Raw genomic sequence first — 19,409 nt, 5'->3', positions numbered from 1 at the left:
GGGGGTGGGGTGGTGAGGGGAAGAAATGGGTGCGAGAAAGAGATGGTTGGTTATATAACAAAGACATTACGCATTTTAAGTCTGTTTTTGAATGAAAGGGGAGAGGAGGGCCATAGTTAGTTAAAGTAGTGATAAGGAAGCAACTACATATACAAATAAAAAACCAATCATTAAACCTTACTTAAAATAATATAGCTTCAAAATTATGCCTTAATCCACTCATGATAGCACTTTCAAACCTTCTAAGTTGAAACACACGCACTCTTATCTCTCTATCTCTCTCTCTCTCTCTCTCCCTCTCTTGATCCTTGTTCAGGTGATCATCTCTCTATTCTCTAATGGAGAAAAGCGTGTCTCCACCATCGGATCTGAAAACCGTCTCCCCGCCATCGAAATCACCACCGCTTGCGTCTCCTCGAACGTCCGATCATCTTCACACTCAACAGTTTGCCTCCAATTTCACCACATTGTATCATTCCATTTTCCCGCCAAAACCATCTCCGCTTCCTTCTTCTATCTCCTTTTCATTAACCCCTTCCACCTCCTCCCCGTCCTCCACTGCCACCACTAATGATTTTAATACTGAGCACCGCCTTCACCAGGCGCGTCTTATTTTGGAGTATGAAGAGCTTTGCGACCACTACGAGCTCGCTGTCGCTCGCCTCCAAGTTTTGACAAACGAGATCGACTCGCTTCGCCAAGAGAATGCCGATCTCAGATTCACCAATAATGAGCTGGTTAAGATTCTCAGCTTATCTTCTCAGGCCGCGATTCAAAGCCGCTTTACCAGCCGCGAGATGGTTGAGCCGAACCGTTTCGAGAGGAATACAGAGCGAGTCTCGTTGCCGAAGAGCATTTCTGTCCGGTCTAGTGGTTATCTTAAAACAAATCGAGCCAGTGCAAGCAATGGTGGCGGTCAGAGTAGCACCTCAAATAGGCCGCGAGTTCCGAGTCATCTCGATCAATTCGTCCCTGGATCGGTGAGTTAGATATTTCCTTTCGCTCACTTACAATCTCACTGCACCCCCACGTCCCACATGAAACTTTCTTTTTCCTTTTTATTCCGTCTGGTTCGTCCTGTTGAGCTCTGATCCGTTGCTACCGTACCGTATTAAAACTGCATATGCTTCCAGTTGTGATTTTCGTGACAATTTATCTCCTCCGGTTTGTTAGGTTCGCCTGTAGGTTTAGAACGAGGCCAATTTTGATAACACTAGATAGCCAATAGCAATTTTTTTATGGCTCTACAATCTATTCCTGTCATTCCATCAGTACCGTTGATCAAAAAGGGCTTTTTTACCATGGATACATGCAGGCGCAGCATCGAGTGTGCGTGCCAGGACGAGGGAAGAAGGAGGACGCAGCCGTGGAGTTAGACGTGTACAATCAAGGGATGTGGAAGACAGAGCTGTGCAACAAATGGCAGGAGACTAGCACGTGTCCTTACGGCGACCATTGCCAATTTGCTCACGGAATTACAGAGCTGCGTCCCGTTATAAGGCACCCAAGGTACAAGACTCAGCTTTGCAGGATGGTTCTCGCCGGTGAAGTATGTCCCTATGATCATAGGTGCCACTTTCGCCACTCTCTTACTGAGCAGGAGAGGCTAATGGGTCCACGTTGATCTGTTTTTCTTGATGGGGAAAGGGAAATGTAAAGATTAAGGAAATGCCAAAGGGGATGTATAATCAATATATGATGTAACTAATAAAAATGGGTAAAACAAGAGAGATGAGAACTTATAAATGAGGAGGATAAATATATTAAGAAGATATAATAATTAGTAAAATGGGGTAATAAGAGTTAAAACTTTTCTCCGAGAGGTTTAAGTCGCAAGTCAGAGAAATTGGATATTCCTGATTGTTGTAGGAAATATTTCTGAATTCTGATGTGAAGCTGGTTGGGATAGGTCATGAACAACCTCCAAAACTAGACCAAACTTCAAGCCTGTAATGATGATATTTTGTTGTGCAATGCTAAGCAACCTTCATTTCAAGTTAGTTATGTTCTCCCTCCTTAAACTCTCACTCTCACACACCGACACAGTCACCAAATTAGATACACCTTTGGTCATTGTTGCATTTTTTTCAATTGTGAATTTTGTGATGCTGATGCCTGATGATATGTATAACCGATGAATGTTTCTTTTAAGTACCCTCTAATTTCACACGTAAAATTAATTTTGATGTATTTTTTTTTTCTCAAAGATAGAGTTATCATTAATGAGAATGAAAATACATGGGCCAAGTCCAATTATAAGAGCTAAATAAAATAGACCAAGAGTCTAGACCATATTGAAACCCAGCTCAAATACATACAATCCATGGTTAACCAAAGCTTTACAAGCTCAACACAGTAACCCAATCCTATAAACCAAAACCTAGCTATGACAAAAGGAAAACAGCAGCCTGCTGCTGTCATCGCCGCCACCATCTTCATAGGCTGTCACTGGGATCAAAACACAGGGAAGCACGAAGGGTTCAAACACTACCAGTACAAAGCAAACCAAGGATGTGCCAGAACCAAAACGTAGAACCCTAACCATAGGTGTGCCAACAAAAGATGCAGCAAAGGTGGCAATCAAGCTTCACAGCTGTTCAAAGCTTAGAAAGTCGGCCACTTTAGATGTGGGAAAAGACTCTTGTGTCGCCGCCAGCTCAAGATCAACCTTCACTGAAACCAGCACCAAAAGCCTTTCCCATTAACACCACCATTTGGCATTGTTCTCAACACTAACAACAGAGACATAAACAAAAAGAAAACAACTAACACAACACGAAACTCTGCAAGGTTGCACCTAAGCCCTTTCCGATGAGAATCAAACCTGCACACAGAGAACCCAGAAGTAATAACCACGAAGCTATAACAGCCACGACAAAACCCTCTTCGATTCTCCTCCAACTGCTTTTCAACCCAAGAAAATACTATATACAACTCACCTGAGGCAGAAAGGAACCCACAAACTGGGAGGGCAGCCTCCCCCACCCAAAAGGGCAGGGAAAAATCGCCAACTATAATAGAATAAAAATATGAAACCTTAAGAGAAAAAATCAAAAGATAGAGAGAATTTTTCTCTCCCTAAAAAGTAGAGAGAGTTACGAGATCAAAGGAACACAATATCGATTTAACTATATTAAATTAATTATTTTAGTTACTGAAAGAATCAATATTTTTTTTTCTTAAAAAAAGAAAGAACCAATATAAAATTAATGCTTATATAAAATTATGTTGATTTGTTACGTATAATATATATATATATATATATATATATATATATATATATATATATATATTTTTTTTTTCGGAACGTATTATGTATAATATATACTGTTTGTGCAATTAATTGTGTATTTTTAGCTTAAATTAATTCTTAGTTATAAAGTAAATTTAGTTATGAAAAGCAGTATAATTTTAATAACTTAGATGTAATTATCCCTTTAAATGCGCATACAACTCAACTCAACTTAACTAAGCCTTTATCTCCATTATCTCAAGAATTTGGGGTCGGCTATATGGATTATCTTTCTCCATTCTAAACAATTTTGAGTTAAATCCTCGGAAATATGTAATGCTTCTGAATCATGTTGTACTACTCTCCTCCAAGTCACTTTAGATCTACCCCTTCTTTTCTTTCTATCCCCTAACCTAATGTGCACTACTTGTCGAATTGTAGCCTTCGTATATCTATACTTTACATGACTAAACCACCTCAATCTCTCTTCTCCAGCACCACTTCTACCTTTTCTCTAATATTCTCATTGTGGACTTTATCTAGTCTAATATGACCACTCATCCACCTTAATATTCCCATCTCCGCAACTCTTATCTTAGATACATATGGCTACTTCAGTGCCCAACACTCACTACCATATAACATGACCTATCGTATGGCTGTATAGTAAAATTTTCTCTTTAAATGCACATAATGTAATAAAATAATATATTTTATTAAAAAATTTTTAATGGTCTTTTAACTTAGTTAATAATGATTTACTAATTATTTTCAAAGAAAAAATAATAATTTTCTAATTAAAAGATTATCAAAATCAACTATTTATATAAAATGGAAATTAACGTTTCTTTTTATTTCTTACTCTTGAACCTAGACGATTTTCATAAGTATTAAAATATATTTTTATAAATTTTAGACTAATTATCTGTTTGACATTACTATAGCAACTATTAAGAAAAATGCCTTTTAAAATATATTAGTTATAAGTATTAAAATTTGATGTAAAATTAAATTTAATATATTTTAATCACAATAACTTTAAAATAATAAAATAATTTTATTTATTTCACAAAAAATATTTTTCATATTTTTTAGTATTTAGGATACTAAAAAAATAAATCAACGGAAAATATTTATTTGGTCAAAGGAAAAACTAAGTTATTTTAAAAAAAATGACTTACTCTTTTTAAAAGATGAAATTATTTTTCATTTTCTAGATTTTAATAATTTTATTAAAATATGAATATTAGTTTAACATTACAATTAAATATTAAAAAATATTTTAATTGAAAATATTCTTTTAAAAATATTTTCTGTAAAAAATATTTTATATATATAAATTATTCTCTATATGAAACAAATGAAATTTAAATTAGTTTTTAATAACACTTAAATAGTTTTTTTTTTTTAAAGCGCTTTATTGACATTAAACCCAACGCCAAACAACTCTAAATTAACTAAGTTAAAATACCAACAAAATTTTGTTTTAAGTTGAGTTTGAAATTTCAAATAGCATAATTAAATTATAATTTTTTATTTTTTATATTTATTTCAAATTTAATTAAAATTTAAATTCATATTTTTTATACTTTTTTAAATAAAGTAGTTGGTCTAAATTTATATAAATAGAATCAAATTTATGAATTCAAACAAAGGAAAAAAAATTAAAACTCTACCATTAATGGCCTCTAAGTGGGGTTAGAATTTCAGATTCTTTTGCTATTTAAATGGTATGAATGACAAACAATTCATTCATTACTCTGAAAAAAAGATAAATCGAAAACAAATTAAATGCCAGTTAATTTCTCAAATCAAATTCTCAGATCTTTCAACTTCTCAATGGAACTGATTGATTTAAATAGAATAGAATTTAAGAGCGAGGATTCGAGCTACTTTTTAATTTTTATTGCATGTATATATAATCTTAATTCCATATGAGTTTTCATAATCTTAATTGCAGTATAAATCTAACCATCTATGGGCATAAAATTTGAATGAGACCCACGTAAATTTTTCTCATCTAAATAATTTTTATAAAAAAATATTAATTATTAAGAAATTTTTTTTTAAAAAAAAAATACTTAAATTAAAAGATACATTTATCATTATATTAAACATATGAGTCCAAAATTACCACTTTTAAAAGTTTTTATTCTATCTCGTGTTGTTATACTTGCTATTCTTCTTTTGAGAGTTTCAAGTTTCAGTGTTTTCACTTTCATTCCCAATACTATCGAGACCTTTGTACTTAGAGAAATTCTTTTTCAATTGAACAGTTATCATGTTAGTTGTGTAGGTATTAAGATGGACTCAGAGCGTTATTGATGCTATTTATTCTTTGCAAGAGGATCTCTTAGAGCTTGATCAAACTATTTTTTATTATAAGTAATTATTATCATAGAGGTCTAATTGGTGATTTGGATTCGAAGACAAATTAATGTAGCCACTCACTCTCTTGCTAGGGTGGTTACCTTATATGCTAGTCTCTCCTGTTGATCTGAGTCTTTAAACTTATTATATAATAATCTTTTTTCTAATGTTATTTGAGATTTTTTTCACTTAACATTTTATGTTCTAGGTTGGATGTATTGGAAAGACATGCTAGCCTAAGTCTAGAATTAACCTCATAAGTTTCCTTGGTTTTTATTAATAAAATATTATATATTTAAAAAAAAATATAACATTATTTATAATTTTTTTTATAGGCAAGTGATTTAGGTAATTAACAATCAATATTTTTAAATGGGTTAGTGATGATAATCATTTTTTTTCTAAATATGGGAGGTTTAAAGTCCATTTTTTTTAAAAAAAATGTATAATTAATAAATGACATGCTAAATAAAATCCAGGTAAAGGTTATATCACACTAAATGCATACAGTTCTTCTCTCATAGCTTTAAACTTAATGCTTACCTGCTTTCTCCTCATATGGGCCCTCTTCCTCTTCCTTTATATTTAAGGATTGTGTTTGGACATAGAAAAAGATAAGGCAGAAAGGGCATATCTATCTATGGATTTGAATCAGTCAATTGAGTTCAATCTTTCTTCATCCATATCTCCACAGCTGCACAACTTCATGCCAATGTCTTGTTTCTTGCTTCCTACTTACCATCACTCTACAGAGGAGGTCAGCCTAAATTCTCTTCAATTCTGTGCTTTGTGAATTTAACTATTAATTCAATTATATATCAAAATATTTTTACTATTATATATTTCTATTTCATGCATTCGTAGGGTTGTGAAGAGTCCAGGAACTCTCATTTTATGCAAGTGCTGAAGCAAAATTTGGCCATTTTTTGGAATCAACAATTGCTGGAGATTCATAATATTCCAGGTTAATTTCCTTTGGCTTAATTAATTATATAAGTATTTAAATATATATATTTACTAATTTGTGCCCATTTTGGTTGTCTTGTGACTGATCTAAGCGTTTAAGAGCCATCATCAACTTCCTCTAGCAAGGATCAAAAGGATCATGAAATATGATGGAGAAGTGAAGGTTTGGAATTTTATTCCTTCACTCTTTTTTTTTTTTTTTGAAAAAAAAAATCTTTAGCGAATTACCTTATCTGTTTAAAAAAAAAAATCTGTTATCTAGCTTAAATCTTGTTTGAACATGGGGAAGAATTGATTAATTAGAAAAAAAAAAAAAGAAAAAAGAAAATTTCCCCTTTGGTTTGTACACTTCTGTGCATGAGGAATTGGATCAGGAACTGTGTTTGTTCAGAAGAATATTGAGGAATTTTTTTGCTAGCTAGCTTGATCACAATCTCCTATTTAGCTTGTTATTATTTGGTGCTTGTTGCTCATATAGCTTGTTAAAATGTGTATATATGATTAGATGATCAGCGCAGAAACTCCTCTATTGTTCTCAAAAGCATGTGAGCTCTTCATCTTGGAGCTCACTCTTCGCGCATGGCTTCAAACTGAAGTATGTAAGCGCCGAACGTTGCAGCGCTGTGACATTGCTAGAGCTATAAGGACCAGTCATACTCTTGATTTCTTGGCTGAGGTTGTTCCTTTTGACCATCACAAGGTGTTTCTTCAATTTTCTCTCTAAAACCACATATAAATTTTCGTTGTTAATTACATTTTTGCATATGTGCTGTATCATATATTTAGCACTCATTTTCAATCGAATTTTTGTTTTTGTTTAGTTATTTTTCTAATAATTATGTAAACAATTGGGAATTATATCCTTAATATTCTTCCCTCTTCTTTTCTCTTGAACTTGGAAATAAATTTTTTTGTTATAGGAGATTGGGAGAGTGGGGATTGGAATATAAATCTATCAGATGAATAATATACTTTTAGCCATTAAATCAGACAAGATAGAAATAAACATGTTATAAAAGCTATTGTGTGTAGTTATAGATGCTGCATGTTTTGTAGTTTATTTTTGTGTAAGAGGTTTTTCATCAACAGAGATTGTAATAGATAGGTGGGTATATGGGATTGAAACCAGTTGGTTTCGGGGTCTCTATATTGATTTTTCCCTTACCCCTTTTCCTCTCAATTTTAAAAAAATTATTGCTTACAAAAATAATTACAAAAACCGTTTTGAAGTTGAACTAACTTTTGTAGTGTGATATTAAATCAGGATGGTGAGACTGAAAACTGTAGTGATGAACTTGAACCTCTTCCTGCAATTCAAGTTCCATTTCCTGTTATAGACATTAATGAGGTGAGTGAAATGGCTCAAGATATTTGCGGAATGAACCTGCAGTAGACTGCAGCATGGTCTGCTAGAAACATTAACGGGTTAGTTTCGTTTCAAGCTCTAGCATGAAATTGTGTACGTGAATGAATTTTTCAGGATTTTGTGTTGACGAATCATGGAATTGCTCAACAATTCATGATGAGGACATCAACGTCTCCTGTTGAATTCAATTATGAATTTGACTTTAAGGTGAGAGTTATCCACATCTCAATTTCAATTGTACTCATCAATAGAGTCTTAAATTATTTACAATTTTTATCATTCATGACCTTTTGCCTTGCATGTTTAACTGTAAGCCATTACAGAAGCATAATTTCTGAGAGCCTTGCTGAAATCAAGGGTGGAAAGAGGGTAGCTGGTGGCAAACAATCATCAAATCTTATGATTAATGATCCATAAAACAAACAGACTAATTCATGTCTTTTACATGAGATTTTAAATATATTTTCTTTTTTCTCATAAATGCCATGAGAATTTGAAGTATATTTTGTTTTAATTTGATAGATCTTAGCTAATTCCTTCAAACCAAATCAAGCTAATTTAGTTATATTTTTATATTAAAACTTAATAAATTATATATGTAATACTGTATTTATAAGGGATGAAGAAAAGAGAAAAAAATGTGAAAAATGCAAATAATGATTCTCCTTCTGCACTCACATGATTCATGAAGCTAATAGTATTAACTCTGTCGCAATTTTCTAATTATAAGTAAATATTACAACTTTATTGTAAATTTACAAAAAGAAAGAAGGATGATATGCTGTCTAGCTGTGAAGCAAATGAAAATTGATAGAATCTGAGAAGGAAAAATATTCGCAAAATCCAAAAAGTAAAAAGAAATATCAAACATCTTTGCATGAAATTCTTAAAGTGGAAGAGCTTCTTACAAAGTGTTTGGCCAATTAGTCAAAAAGCTTATTTCTCACGCAGGCTCACCCATCTTTTTCTTTTGCTTACCTCACATTTCTTAATTGCTTTGCTTTGCGCATTCAGTCCCTCTTATTTTCAATTTTACTTCTACGCCCTTTGTCTTCTTTCATTTGCAATGTTCCCCTTCTTTCTCATTTTACAAATTCTATATTTTATTTATTCCTTAAAAATAATAATCATAATAATAATCAATGCGTACAACATAACACTTGTGGTCCAGAAAGCAAAAACCCGCAAGTGTAGGAGCATGTAGGCAAATTAAAAAGAAAAAAAAAATGGTATACAGGTAAAAAGGCATATAAGTTAGGGTTAGGTAAAGATTGATTGATATATAAATAGGGCTAAATTGAACTTGTGGAGTGCATAAGCTTTCAGTGTTTTGATAGAAAAATAAGAAGAGAGTGAAGAATAATGAGAAGAGGGAGAGGGAGATTGAGAGCTACTGGAAGTTGTAGGAATGGGCGGTTTGGGAAAGAATTTTATATACGATAAGAGAATTAATTATATATATGTTATTATTCTCTTGAATAAGTGTATAAATGTTTCTTCCCAATGTCGCCCATTCCGATGATTTCCAGAAGCTCCTCCCTTTCCCTTCTTTTCTCTGCTGCGGTGTCCCTATTCGATCATCCATCACTTTGTCAAGTATTTAATCATCTTTTGTTTCCTTTTCTTTTATTAATTCTTCTTGGCTTCAGCCTCCAGGCAATGTTTTCCTTTGATTGAGTGCATGACTAGATGGATGCTGCAAGCAACAGGAAACAAATTCTTTACCATATATATATATGCCTTTGATTCTAGGCACAGGAATCTTGGTGTTTTAGTTTTATGACAATAATTTTTCAGAAATATTTTTAAAAGAGTTCATTTAATTATAAATTTATTTTAATTTTTGTTAGGAGATATCATCATATATAGTTTAATGTTATATTCAATATATTGCTTTGATTGATTAGTACTAAAGATTAAATAATTTCGGATGATAAGAGGGTTACAATTTCTATTAGCACCCTTTATTCTTCAATCCCAATTAAGTATAATTCTATTAATTATTTATAGAATTAATAATTGTGAATGATTACTTTTTGCTCAATGATTCTACTAATGTTTTACTTGCTTAAGCAGTAATCCTAGTGAAAAACTATTTACAGAGTCTCTCATTAGAGAGTGTATTTTGCTGAGGGTCTTGCAAAGAAGGGGCATGGATGCCTGTATTTTCTCTGAATATCTATTATGATGTTGAGCTGGTTCTTATTTAATTAGTTATGATCTTATTGTAAGTTGGGTCCTTTTATTTCTTTGGATTTCCTCTTTGTACTTTCTATATGAGATAATCAATTTTCATAGTGAAATTTATTTTGTTGATTTGATTTTGAATTCAAAATTTTATAAATTGCCTTCAGTGCCATATCATTAAACTAAAACAGAACCAGCGATAATTTCAATTAGAGCCAATTATATCAAAAAGAAACAAAGCAGAGCTAAAGTTTAAGTTTATCATATTTAGCAACATAATCTAATTCAGTCTTTTGCATATAACCTTGGGCAGCTAATAGCTTATATCATTCTGAAGTGGTAAGTACCATATCAGCCACTTGCTTATCAATTTAGCACCATCTTGATTGCGAGTAAATGTATAAGAAGGAAACAATATGAAGAGGAGATAAAGAAGTGGAAAAAGTAGTCTTCTCTTCAGCAGAAGAAAAGTTAGTCTTCCTCAATCTTTCTTCCCGTAATAGTATATATAGATGTGCCGGTTTACTCCGAATCATAAATAATGATAATAATAAACACTTAAACGCAGCTTTATTGCCCAAAGAAGGTACGGGCCCTTTTCTTAGGCCATTGCCCATCTTTCATCTTTCTTTGTTTTGCGAGAGCCCTTCCCCTCTCTCCCAATAGTGATTACGATTTAACATAAGGTCTTATTTAATTCAAAATACTTTACTTTTTAGAAAATTTATTTTTTCAGCAAAAATGATATAAATATTTTTGATATATATATTGACTCTTAGAAAGTAGGTTGCTTCTTGATGGGTTTTCAATTAAAAAAAAGAACATCACATCTGGTTTCATGATTTTAGTGCATGATTCTTGGCGGGATTTGTGCTATCTGGGTGAGAATAAAATTAATCTTTCACCATTGATAACATGGAATAAAGGGACTCGCGTGCTGAGTTTACTTACCCAATTCTCAGTACTTGGGTGCATGGAAAGTCCATTTCTGGATTCCAACCAAATATGTAATTTCACTTGAGCTATTTTATAAGGAGAGGCAACTTTACATTCTAATGAAATTAGGATTCAGTTTTGGAGTTACCTTTACTCCAATAACGAATTTCAAAAAAAAAAAAAAAAAAAAGTATAAATATATGATCATTAAGTATGTAAATTTATCTAATTTTTGTGATTACTTTTACATAAAATTTCAGGTATTTGATTTTGTTAAAAAATTTAATATTTTAAATTTATTAAAGAAAATAAGTATTGTCATTTTGCCACAAATCCAACTCCTAACTATATAAGAAAAAAAAATGAGGTCTTTATCATAATTTAGTCTCATATGTTTTATGAAAAATATTAAAAAATATTTTTTAACGTTTGAAATATTTAGGAAAATTATTTTACGATAAAAAAATTAATTTATTTTTAAGAAAAATAATTTCCTCTTTTGAATAAAGAAAATCATTTTTTTTTAATTTTGACAATCTTATTAAAATATGAAAATACTTATATATATATTACATAAATATATAATATTAGTTTAATATTTCAATTAAACAATAAAAAATCTTAAAAAATAATTTTCATAGAAATATTTTTTATATATAAATTATTTTCTGTAAAATAAATAGAGCCTTAATTATTAATTGAAATGAGATATTAAAAAATTAAAAGCTAAATTATTTAAATTAAAATTTTATCATTAAATTATTTATTGAATAATCATAAAAATAATATACTCTAACTTTAAACCCGTAAGATGTTTAATTTTGGCCAAAAGAACTCAAAAGAATACAAACTTATGTGTTCAACATTAATATTCACCAATATTTTTGTTTTTATTAAATTTAATCAAAATTGAGAAATCATTTGCGATTATAATCTGTTGACGATTAATTGTTTATCAAAAAAAAAAAAAATCAATTGTTTATTATTATTATTATTACTATTATTATTATTTTAAATATGGTGTTTATTAATTTTTAAAATGTCGAAAACATATAAATACTATATTTGAAAACGGACCCATAGTTTAAACATGGCCTAAATATTTAAAAGATTTCATTTTTTCCTATTTAAAAACTATAATTTTACAAAAAAATTTAATCTGATTAATTTTTTAAAATTTACGTTTAGAATAAAAATTTTAATTTTTTAATTTAAAAAAAAATATTTTAAAGGAAATAAAATTCATGCATTATTATGTAAGAATTCTTTTATTTCAAAAGGAAGTCTTTAAAATTTTTTATGTTGGAAATAATTTGCCCATTTTTAAACTGTAATACATTAAATGAAAAATATTATAAAAGATCAAAGATTGAAACTACAATAATTTTTAATGTATGAAATGAAAAGCAGGTAAGTTATTTCACACTTGAGAGCGTCAAAGCTACACTCATTGTACTCATTTGTATTAGTATTAAAACTTATGGTTCCTGTATGAATAGCATTTTTTTTTTTTAACAGTGAGAGTATTTTGAGTCGGATTTTATACATTGAAATTAATTTTTTTAGATGATTTTAAAAGTGCATTCTATTATATCTACTTGATGTATTCATAATAAATAATATTATTGAAAAAATAAATAATATTAAAGATTTTTCAATGAAGAACCATAATTGGTAAAAAATAAGGTAGGATGAGCAAAATTCAATTCAAATTAAAAAAAAAAATGGTCGAACCTATTTTATTTAAAAATTCAGTTTTATTTTTTGTAGTAATTTAGATCGGTATCGATTTCAAAAAATTCAGTGCGTATTCAGTATAGATTGATTTGTTATTATTAGATCTCACATTATAGTTATAAAATATACAATATAACTAAAATTAGGTCCGAAATGAGATTAAATAAGTCTAAAAAAGCTTAAGATGAAGTCCAAATTGATAAATTGAACTGAAAATATTTAGTTTAATTTTTTTCCTAATTCAATTTAATTTAATTTAATCCATTAAAAATTTTAGTTTATTTAGTTCGACTCAATTCGATTTTCCCCCTAAATTGAGTTCCTTTAGTTTGATTTGTTAAAAATTTTAAATTTTAAATTTTTTTAGACCGAATCAAATTAAACTAACCAAACACTTAGAAAGGGATATTCTTATCCCTACAGCTTGAACTATAGTCATGTTGACTTGTATCTGCATGTGTTCTATTTATCAATGAAAAAACAATTAACTTTAAATATACTTTTGAATTATTTAATCAGAGTCCAACCAACTTATTATTCATAATTACAATAATTCATATAATTAAATGCATTATTAATTTTATTTCAAAATTTGGAATATATGATTAATTTTGTAATCATCCTTATTTTTTATAAGAAGATTATTTTATTAATATTAATATTAAATTCAGAAAAAATTTAGTATAGGTACATTCATTCTAATCCTAGCCAATATACCACTCCTGAACATTCAACTAGGATGGGCATTCTAAGTAAACAAAAAAACCTGAAGAAATTAACACAACAAAAATGCAAAACACAAAGACCAAAATCTAGTACATTCCAAGCTGCAAAATGCAATTGAAAGCTACAAGATACAATGAAATAAGCACAGATGGTAGCAGCTTTCAAAGAAAAGCACCCTTAAGAGAGCATCAAATCGACAAAGATAAAAGAAAGGTCTGCAAGTATTAATAAGAACCAAATGTCAAATCCAAACAGCTGCAGCGTACAACGAGATAACCGCAACAAGAAACTGATCACATAATTGAGAATAGAAGTAAAGACCAGATGTACAAATCTCCACAATTACAACATGCCAGAGCAATTAGCCAAGTTAAAATCATCCTTATAATTAAGGCTGCACATTAGTGACTGATAATAAATTGAATTATAGGATTGAAACACACACATATATATATATATATATATATATATATATATATATATATATATATATATATATATATATATATATATCAAATACTTTTCAAGTAGGGAATTGAGATTGTGGAGACTTGAATTTGAGTTTGTCAGATGAGTCATGTACCTTCAATTACTGAATAAAGCTAAATTAAACATATATATCAAATACTTAAAACATCTATTTTGTGGCTGATTCATGATTCCCTCTATATTATTTTTATATTTTTATACATAAAAATGTTTAAAAGTATTAGAAAATGAAGTGAAGAAAATTGTGAAAAACTGATTCATTGATTTTTCGTATAAAGTGGTGTACACTATTCCTTTTATATACAAGAAATCTGCTAACTAAAGAAACTAGCAAGAAAAGAAGAACTAAGTAACTACCTAGCTGACTCAGCTAGCCAACAAACAAAATTATAACAAACTAACAAAAATAAGTTACATTTGCTCGTTCACACTTCTGATTGATTCAGCCATGATCATTTTTCTGTGGTAAAACCCCCGCAAGCTGGAGAATGAATGTTGATCATTCCTAGCTTGAGCAAAATAGCACAAAAGGAAGTAACACCTAAAGGCTTAGTATGAATATCTGCTAGCTGAGCCTCGGAAGGAACTGGCATAAGCTTGATAAGACCCTGCAGAATTTTATCACGAACCAAATGACAATTTAACTCAATATGCTTGGTACGCTCATGAAATGTTGAATTAGCAGCAATATGCAAAGTTGATTGGTTATCACAAAAAATGATAGCTGGTTGATCATGATCAATATGAAGATCTTTGAGAATATACATGATCCATTGAATTTCACAAGTTATAGAAGCAAGTGCCCTATATTCAGCTTCAGAAGAGGAGATGAGAGCTTGTGAAAATTTGGAAAACCATTGGCGGCTAGCTTACTTGAGTCCATATAGGGACTTTTGGAGTTTGCAAACTTGGTTAGATTTAGAAGATTGAAAACCACGTGGTAAGATCATATAAACCTCTTCATGCAAATCTCCATGGAGAAAAGCATTATTTACATCAAGTTGTTGTAGATGCCAGCCATTTATGGAAGCTACAGCTAAAAGAATTCGAATGGTAGTCATCTTGGCAACAGGAGAAAAAGTATCAAAGAAATCGATGCCCTCAGTTTGTGTGTAACCCTTTGCCACAAGCCTAGCTTTATATCTTTCTAAAGAACCATCGGACTTGTACTTGATTCTATAGACCCATTTGCAACCAATAGGAAACTTTCCAGGAGGTAAATCAACAAGAGTCCATGTGTGGTTTTGCTCTAAAGTAGAAATCTCATTAGCCATAGCTTCTCTCCAAATATCAAATTTGATGGCTTGGTTGTAGTCCTTTGGTTCAATATGAGTAGAAATGGATAATGTATAATGAAGATATGATGGAGAAAGTGAATGATAAGAGAGAAAGTGAATGATAAGAGAGAACATAAGATAAAGGATATAAAATACCTTTGGAGAGATGATTGGTATCAGCAGATGACATGAGACTACAATGATAGTCTTGCAAGTAAGTTGGAGGTCTCCTTGATCTAGTAGACATTCTGGTAGGTTGAGAAGAATGAGCAGATGAAGGTAAGATAGATTGAGATGAAGGAGTAGGTGAAGAAAAGTCTAATGTAGGTGAAGTAGGTGAATAATCCATGTAAGAAAGATCTGTTGGTTGAGGATAGGATGAGATCTGATGTGCAACATTGGGAAAAATATTTTCTTGAAAAATCACATTTCTTAAGATGAAAATTTCTCTGTTATGCAAATCCATAAGTAAAAAACCTTTTGTACCATCTTTCAAATCAAGAAAGAGAGACTTCCTTGCCCTATGATCAAACTTATTTCTGCTAGAAGTCAAAGTAGAAGCATAACATAAAGAACCAAATACTCTCAATTGAAGATAATCAGGAGGATGAATATATAAGAGTTGAAAAGGAGATATGTTGTTTAAAAGGGGAGTAGGAAGTCTATTAATGAGGAAAATAACATGAAGTATGGAATATGACCAGAAGGTTTTAGGTAATTTGGATTGGAAAAGTAAAGCTCATGCAACATTTAAGATATGCTGATGTTTTCTCTCAACAACAACATTTTGTTGAGGAGTTTCAATGCAAGTGGTATGATAAATAATACCTTTTCAATTATAAAAATCAATCATAGAAAATTCAGGACCTTTATCACTTCTAATAATTTTGACTTTAGTATCAAATTGTGTCTCAACCATCTGGATAAAAGATTGCAACAAAGGCCTGATTTCAGATTTATTTTTCATCAGAAAAACCCAAGTGAATCTGCTATAATCATCAATAATTGAAAGGAAATATTTGTGTCCATTTATTGAAGTAACAGAGAAAGCTCCCCAAATGTCTACATGAAGTAATTGGAAAGAATGAACTGACTTAGATTGACTTACAGGAAATGGTAACTTCCTTTGCTTTGCTAAAGGACATATATCACAAGAATGAACATGATCAGTGACAAAAATATAAGGAAAAGTTTCATGAAGAACAGATAGTCTAGATTTGGAGAGATGACCGAGCCTATAATGCCAAATATCAAAACTAACAGTTGTGGTGTTTGTAGTTAAAATGGTGGGAAATCTAGCTGCAGGTTTGTGTGGAACATACAAGCCATCCTTAGTCTCAGCTATATCAATCATCTTCCAGGTATTGATTTTCTGGATAAAGCAGTAATTATGTTGAAAAATCAAGCAACAATTGAGAGATAAAGTCAATTTTGTAACAGATATGAGATTAAAGGTAAATGTGGGTATGTACAGAACATCAACAAGAAAAAAATCATCTGAAAAATGGATTGTTCCTGAGTAATGAGTAGTAAGTTGATTTCCATTTGGTAACTTGATAAAAATAGGTTGAATTTTCTTATATGTAGTGAACAATGATAAGGAAGAACAAATATGATCAGTGGCTCCTGTATCCAAGATCCACATAACTGGATTTGAAGAACAATTCAGTGTCACAACATTACCTTGGGTTAAGGAAGATGAAGTATGGGTAGTACTGACTTGGTTAGTGGTTGATTGTGGTGTAGCTATCAAATTTTGATGTTGAATCAAAGCCAAAAGCTGCTGGACTTGCTCTTAAGTAAAAGGCACACTTGGAGTCATAGTTGAATTGACTTGAATCGGCTCATTGGTCTCAGACACAACTTCTTCAATAGAAATGTAACATCCATAATTTTTAAACTTATTATTTTATGGGTAAATATTAATATTTCATTTTACTTAAATTTTAGGAAATTATTTGAAATTTTTTAGATTTTAGAAATCGGTTTCGATTTTTCGAAAATATAAAACTTTGATGATTTTTAATAATTAATTTAAAGACCACGTGACAAAACTAAAAATATATTTGGACTCTATGAATTTTTCTGAGTTTTTTAGAATTTTGTCAAAAATTTTGGGCCTCGTTTTGGGTCCCAAGGTAGAGTAAAAATTTAAAATTTTGTATCGAATCGAACTGGACTGGTGGAATCAGACTGGTCTTCTTCTTCTTTTTCTTCTCCCCGCGCGTTCCCGTCGCTGATCCTCTCTCTCCCATTTTCTCTCTCCTCTCTCCTCCCCTCGCCGCGCCGCCGCCACCCAGCCCTCTCTAGCTCGTCAGCCCACCTCCAGGCCTCTTCCCTGCAGCCGGCAGACGCTCCAGGCGGTCGGAAACGTCGCGCAAAGCTCCCCCTGCGTGCGCGCGCTGTTTTGGCTTCCCGGCCAAAATCTCGCCACCGTTTAGGTCGGGTCTTGTGTCAAACCACATCTATACCTCGAGAGCTTTCTATAGACACCAAGAACACCAAAATCTATCGAGCGGTTTGCCCAATTTTTGTTCAGAAAGTTTTAGCCCATTTCAACTTTTGGGCTAGATTTCTCACAAACCGTGAACCCCACGAGAAAATCGAGAGTATCGGAGTGCTTCACTAGTCTAGAGCTTCGCGACAATATAAATTTCAAAATTTTCCAACACCGTTTTTTGGTGGATCCCACAAAACTTCATAGTATTTTTTTGAGCACTAAATGAGTTTAGAAAATTTCGTAAAAATTATATACTAACCCCCGTGTTGTGGGCTTCATGTAGGTACCTTCAATTGGTGGAAATTCAATAGTTGCCCGGGTCTGTGAATTTCCGGCCAAACAGACAGGCTACCAAAAAAGTCTCAGAATTGGGTCGAGATTTTGGCTACCCCACCGTTGTCAGACGTCCCGAACGCATTCCCGAGGTCTGAATTGGCATAGTATCGACACCATATTTTGGCCGACCTCCGAAATCAAGGGACTTTAAAATCGACTTTATTGTCCACTCTCAGCCGATGTCCTTCAATCACAAATGACTTTTCCGAACTTACCGATTGCTTGACCTTGAAATAAACCGATCCCATAATTAGTTAATTATTTTTCGATCTCTTATCAGATGGGTTCGAATCAATGTTAGGTCTCCGGACCATCCAGTCTCGCCTCTGATCTCCCTTCACAAATATTGTGGAAATGTTATGATCGGGCTTATCACTTGAATGCCTCAGATATTCCTTAAAAGGAAGTTAAGGTTTCTATCCAGTCTACTGACGATCCCGATCTTAAGAATTCAAATCAATGTCAAGTCTTGACAATTCTAATGTTCTAAAGTTTTATTCGGTGTTTGATCGTGGCTTAGTCCAATCTCATGCTTACGTGTAATGTTTTCCCGATCTCTTATACTTGGGTTAATGGTTGCTTTCAAGTTTAATGTTCCAATGCGTTCAAACAATTAAGTACTCATACAATTTAGACGCTTTTCAATCTCATCAAGAAATTGAACAAAAAGGATTTCCATTTATTTTAAAGTGAAATAATATACATGTCACTCAGCAGGTGGGTCAACCCCAGTTTGCTCCCCAGGTACATCATCCACTCTCTGATTCTTTCCCTCTCTCTCTCTCTCTGTGGCTCCTTGTCGCTCTCCTCTTTGGCCTTTGGGGCGAGCTCATTCATCCAGGAGAAGTCTTCTTCAGGATATCGCTTCCTCAGCTCGGCCAGAAGGTCATTATGGGTGTTCACATAAGCCCCGGCTTCTTTTGTTGTGCTTTCCTCTTCCTTAGCTTAGAGCTCCTCATCCTTGGCTCGGATCTCCTCATCCTTCACTCGGAGCTCCTCTTCCTTTGCCCGAAGTTCCTCCTCAAAATGAGCGAGATCAGCAAATCAACCAACCTGGGTAACTTCAAGCTCCTGTTCCACTTCGGCTATTTTCTCTTCACAGCGCTTCATCTGATCTTCCAATCTGGTGATGTAGTCACTAGCAGAGGATAGTTGAGCCTATGCGGCAGAGGATAGTTGAGCCTATGCTGCTGAGGCGTCCTGGACCGCCTTAAGGATCTCCCTCCTTAAGGCGTGGGCCTTCTCTCTGATTACGTGTTGATTTGCGATGGCCTCCAAGCCTAAACT

The 19,409-nt window shown here is 32.2% G+C and overlaps 3 protein-coding genes and 1 long non-coding RNA gene across 7 annotated transcripts; 2 read left to right on the top strand and 2 right to left on the bottom strand.

The window, feature by feature from the left end:
• The first annotated feature begins 194 nt into the window (after positions 1-194).
• LOC110659005 (zinc finger CCCH domain-containing protein 14) lies at positions 195-2,053 on the top strand. The gene is made up of 2 exons (XM_021816827.2): positions 195-980; positions 1,316-2,053. Exons 1-2 carry the CDS (start codon positions 339-341, stop codon positions 1,622-1,624), a joined length of 951 nt encoding a protein of 316 aa, XP_021672519.2. The 5' UTR covers positions 195-338; the 3' UTR covers positions 1,625-2,053.
• Positions 2,054-2,176: 123 nt separating this feature from the next.
• Positions 2,177-3,088, bottom strand: LOC131174536 (uncharacterized). Its single transcript, XR_009144892.1, has 2 exons — positions 2,940-3,088; positions 2,177-2,895 (listed from the first exon to the last, which is right to left on the bottom strand). It is a non-coding gene; the product is annotated as an uncharacterized LOC131174536 (long non-coding RNA).
• A 3,011-nt stretch (positions 3,089-6,099) lies between these two features.
• LOC110659004 (nuclear transcription factor Y subunit C-2) lies at positions 6,100-10,250 on the top strand. 4 transcript variants are annotated; one of them, XM_058138088.1, is made up of 7 exons: positions 6,100-6,359; positions 6,467-6,566; positions 6,661-6,731; positions 7,074-7,244; positions 7,833-7,916; positions 8,049-8,141; positions 10,037-10,250. In XM_058138088.1, the coding sequence occupies exons 1-7, from the start codon at positions 6,243-6,245 to the stop codon at positions 10,064-10,066; spliced, it is 666 nt and encodes a 221-aa protein (XP_057994071.1). In that variant the 5' UTR covers positions 6,100-6,242; the 3' UTR covers positions 10,067-10,250. The 4 variants fall into 4 exon arrangements, with proteins under 4 accessions (XP_057994071.1, XP_021672515.1, XP_021672517.1 ...); XM_021816823.2 differs by having other exon boundaries at positions 6,102-6,359; positions 7,074-7,268; XM_021816825.2 differs by having other exon boundaries at positions 6,103-6,359; positions 7,074-7,268; positions 8,258-10,250.
• Positions 10,251-14,257: 4,007 nt separating this feature from the next.
• Positions 14,258-15,899, bottom strand: LOC131174485 (uncharacterized). Its single transcript, XM_058137974.1, has 2 exons — positions 15,443-15,899; positions 14,258-14,617 (listed from the first exon to the last, which is right to left on the bottom strand). The coding sequence occupies exons 1-2, from the start codon at positions 15,750-15,752 to the stop codon at positions 14,559-14,561; spliced, it is 369 nt and encodes a 122-aa protein (XP_057993957.1). The 5' UTR covers positions 15,753-15,899; the 3' UTR covers positions 14,258-14,558.
• Between the last annotated feature and the right edge of the window lie 3,510 nt (positions 15,900-19,409).

Source organism: Hevea brasiliensis, chromosome 16, assembly GCF_030052815.1.
Source record: "Hevea brasiliensis isolate MT/VB/25A 57/8 chromosome 16, ASM3005281v1, whole genome shotgun sequence".
NCBI classification, from domain to species: Eukaryota; Viridiplantae; Streptophyta; class Magnoliopsida; order Malpighiales; family Euphorbiaceae; genus Hevea; species Hevea brasiliensis.
Note: the sequence above shows the minus strand (reverse complement) of the source record. Positions and strands in the feature narration are given on the sequence as shown.

What these genes read in the sequence shown, in the direction of transcription:
- LOC110659005 (XM_021816827.2), top strand. Translation starts at nt 339, where the DNA reads ATGGAGAAAAGCGTGTCTCCACCATCGGATCTGAAAACCGTCTCCCCG. An exon ending in ATCAATTCGTCCCTGGATCG is followed by an intron (nt 981 to 1,315) that starts GTGAGTTAGATA and finishes GGATACATGCAG; the next exon opens with GCGCAGCATCGAGTGTGCGT.
- LOC110659004 (XM_021816823.2), top strand. Translation starts at nt 6,243, where the DNA reads ATGGATTTGAATCAGTCAATTGAGTTCAATCTTTCTTCATCCATATCT. An exon ending in GGAGATTCATAATATTCCAG is followed by an intron (nt 6,567 to 6,660) that starts GTTAATTTCCTT and finishes GACTGATCTAAG; the next exon opens with CGTTTAAGAGCCATCATCAA. An exon ending in CTGTTATAGACATTAATGAG is followed by an intron (nt 7,917 to 8,048) that starts GTGAGTGAAATG and finishes TGAATTTTTCAG; the next exon opens with GATTTTGTGTTGACGAATCA.
- LOC131174485 (XM_058137974.1), bottom strand. Translation starts at nt 15,752, where the DNA reads ATGGATTTGCATAACAGAGAAATTTTCATCTTAAGAAATGTGATTTTT. An exon ending in TACCAATCATCTCTCCAAAG is followed by an intron (nt 14,618 to 15,442) that starts GTATTTTATATC and finishes AAAATTCTGCAG; the next exon opens with GGTCTTATCAAGCTTATGCC.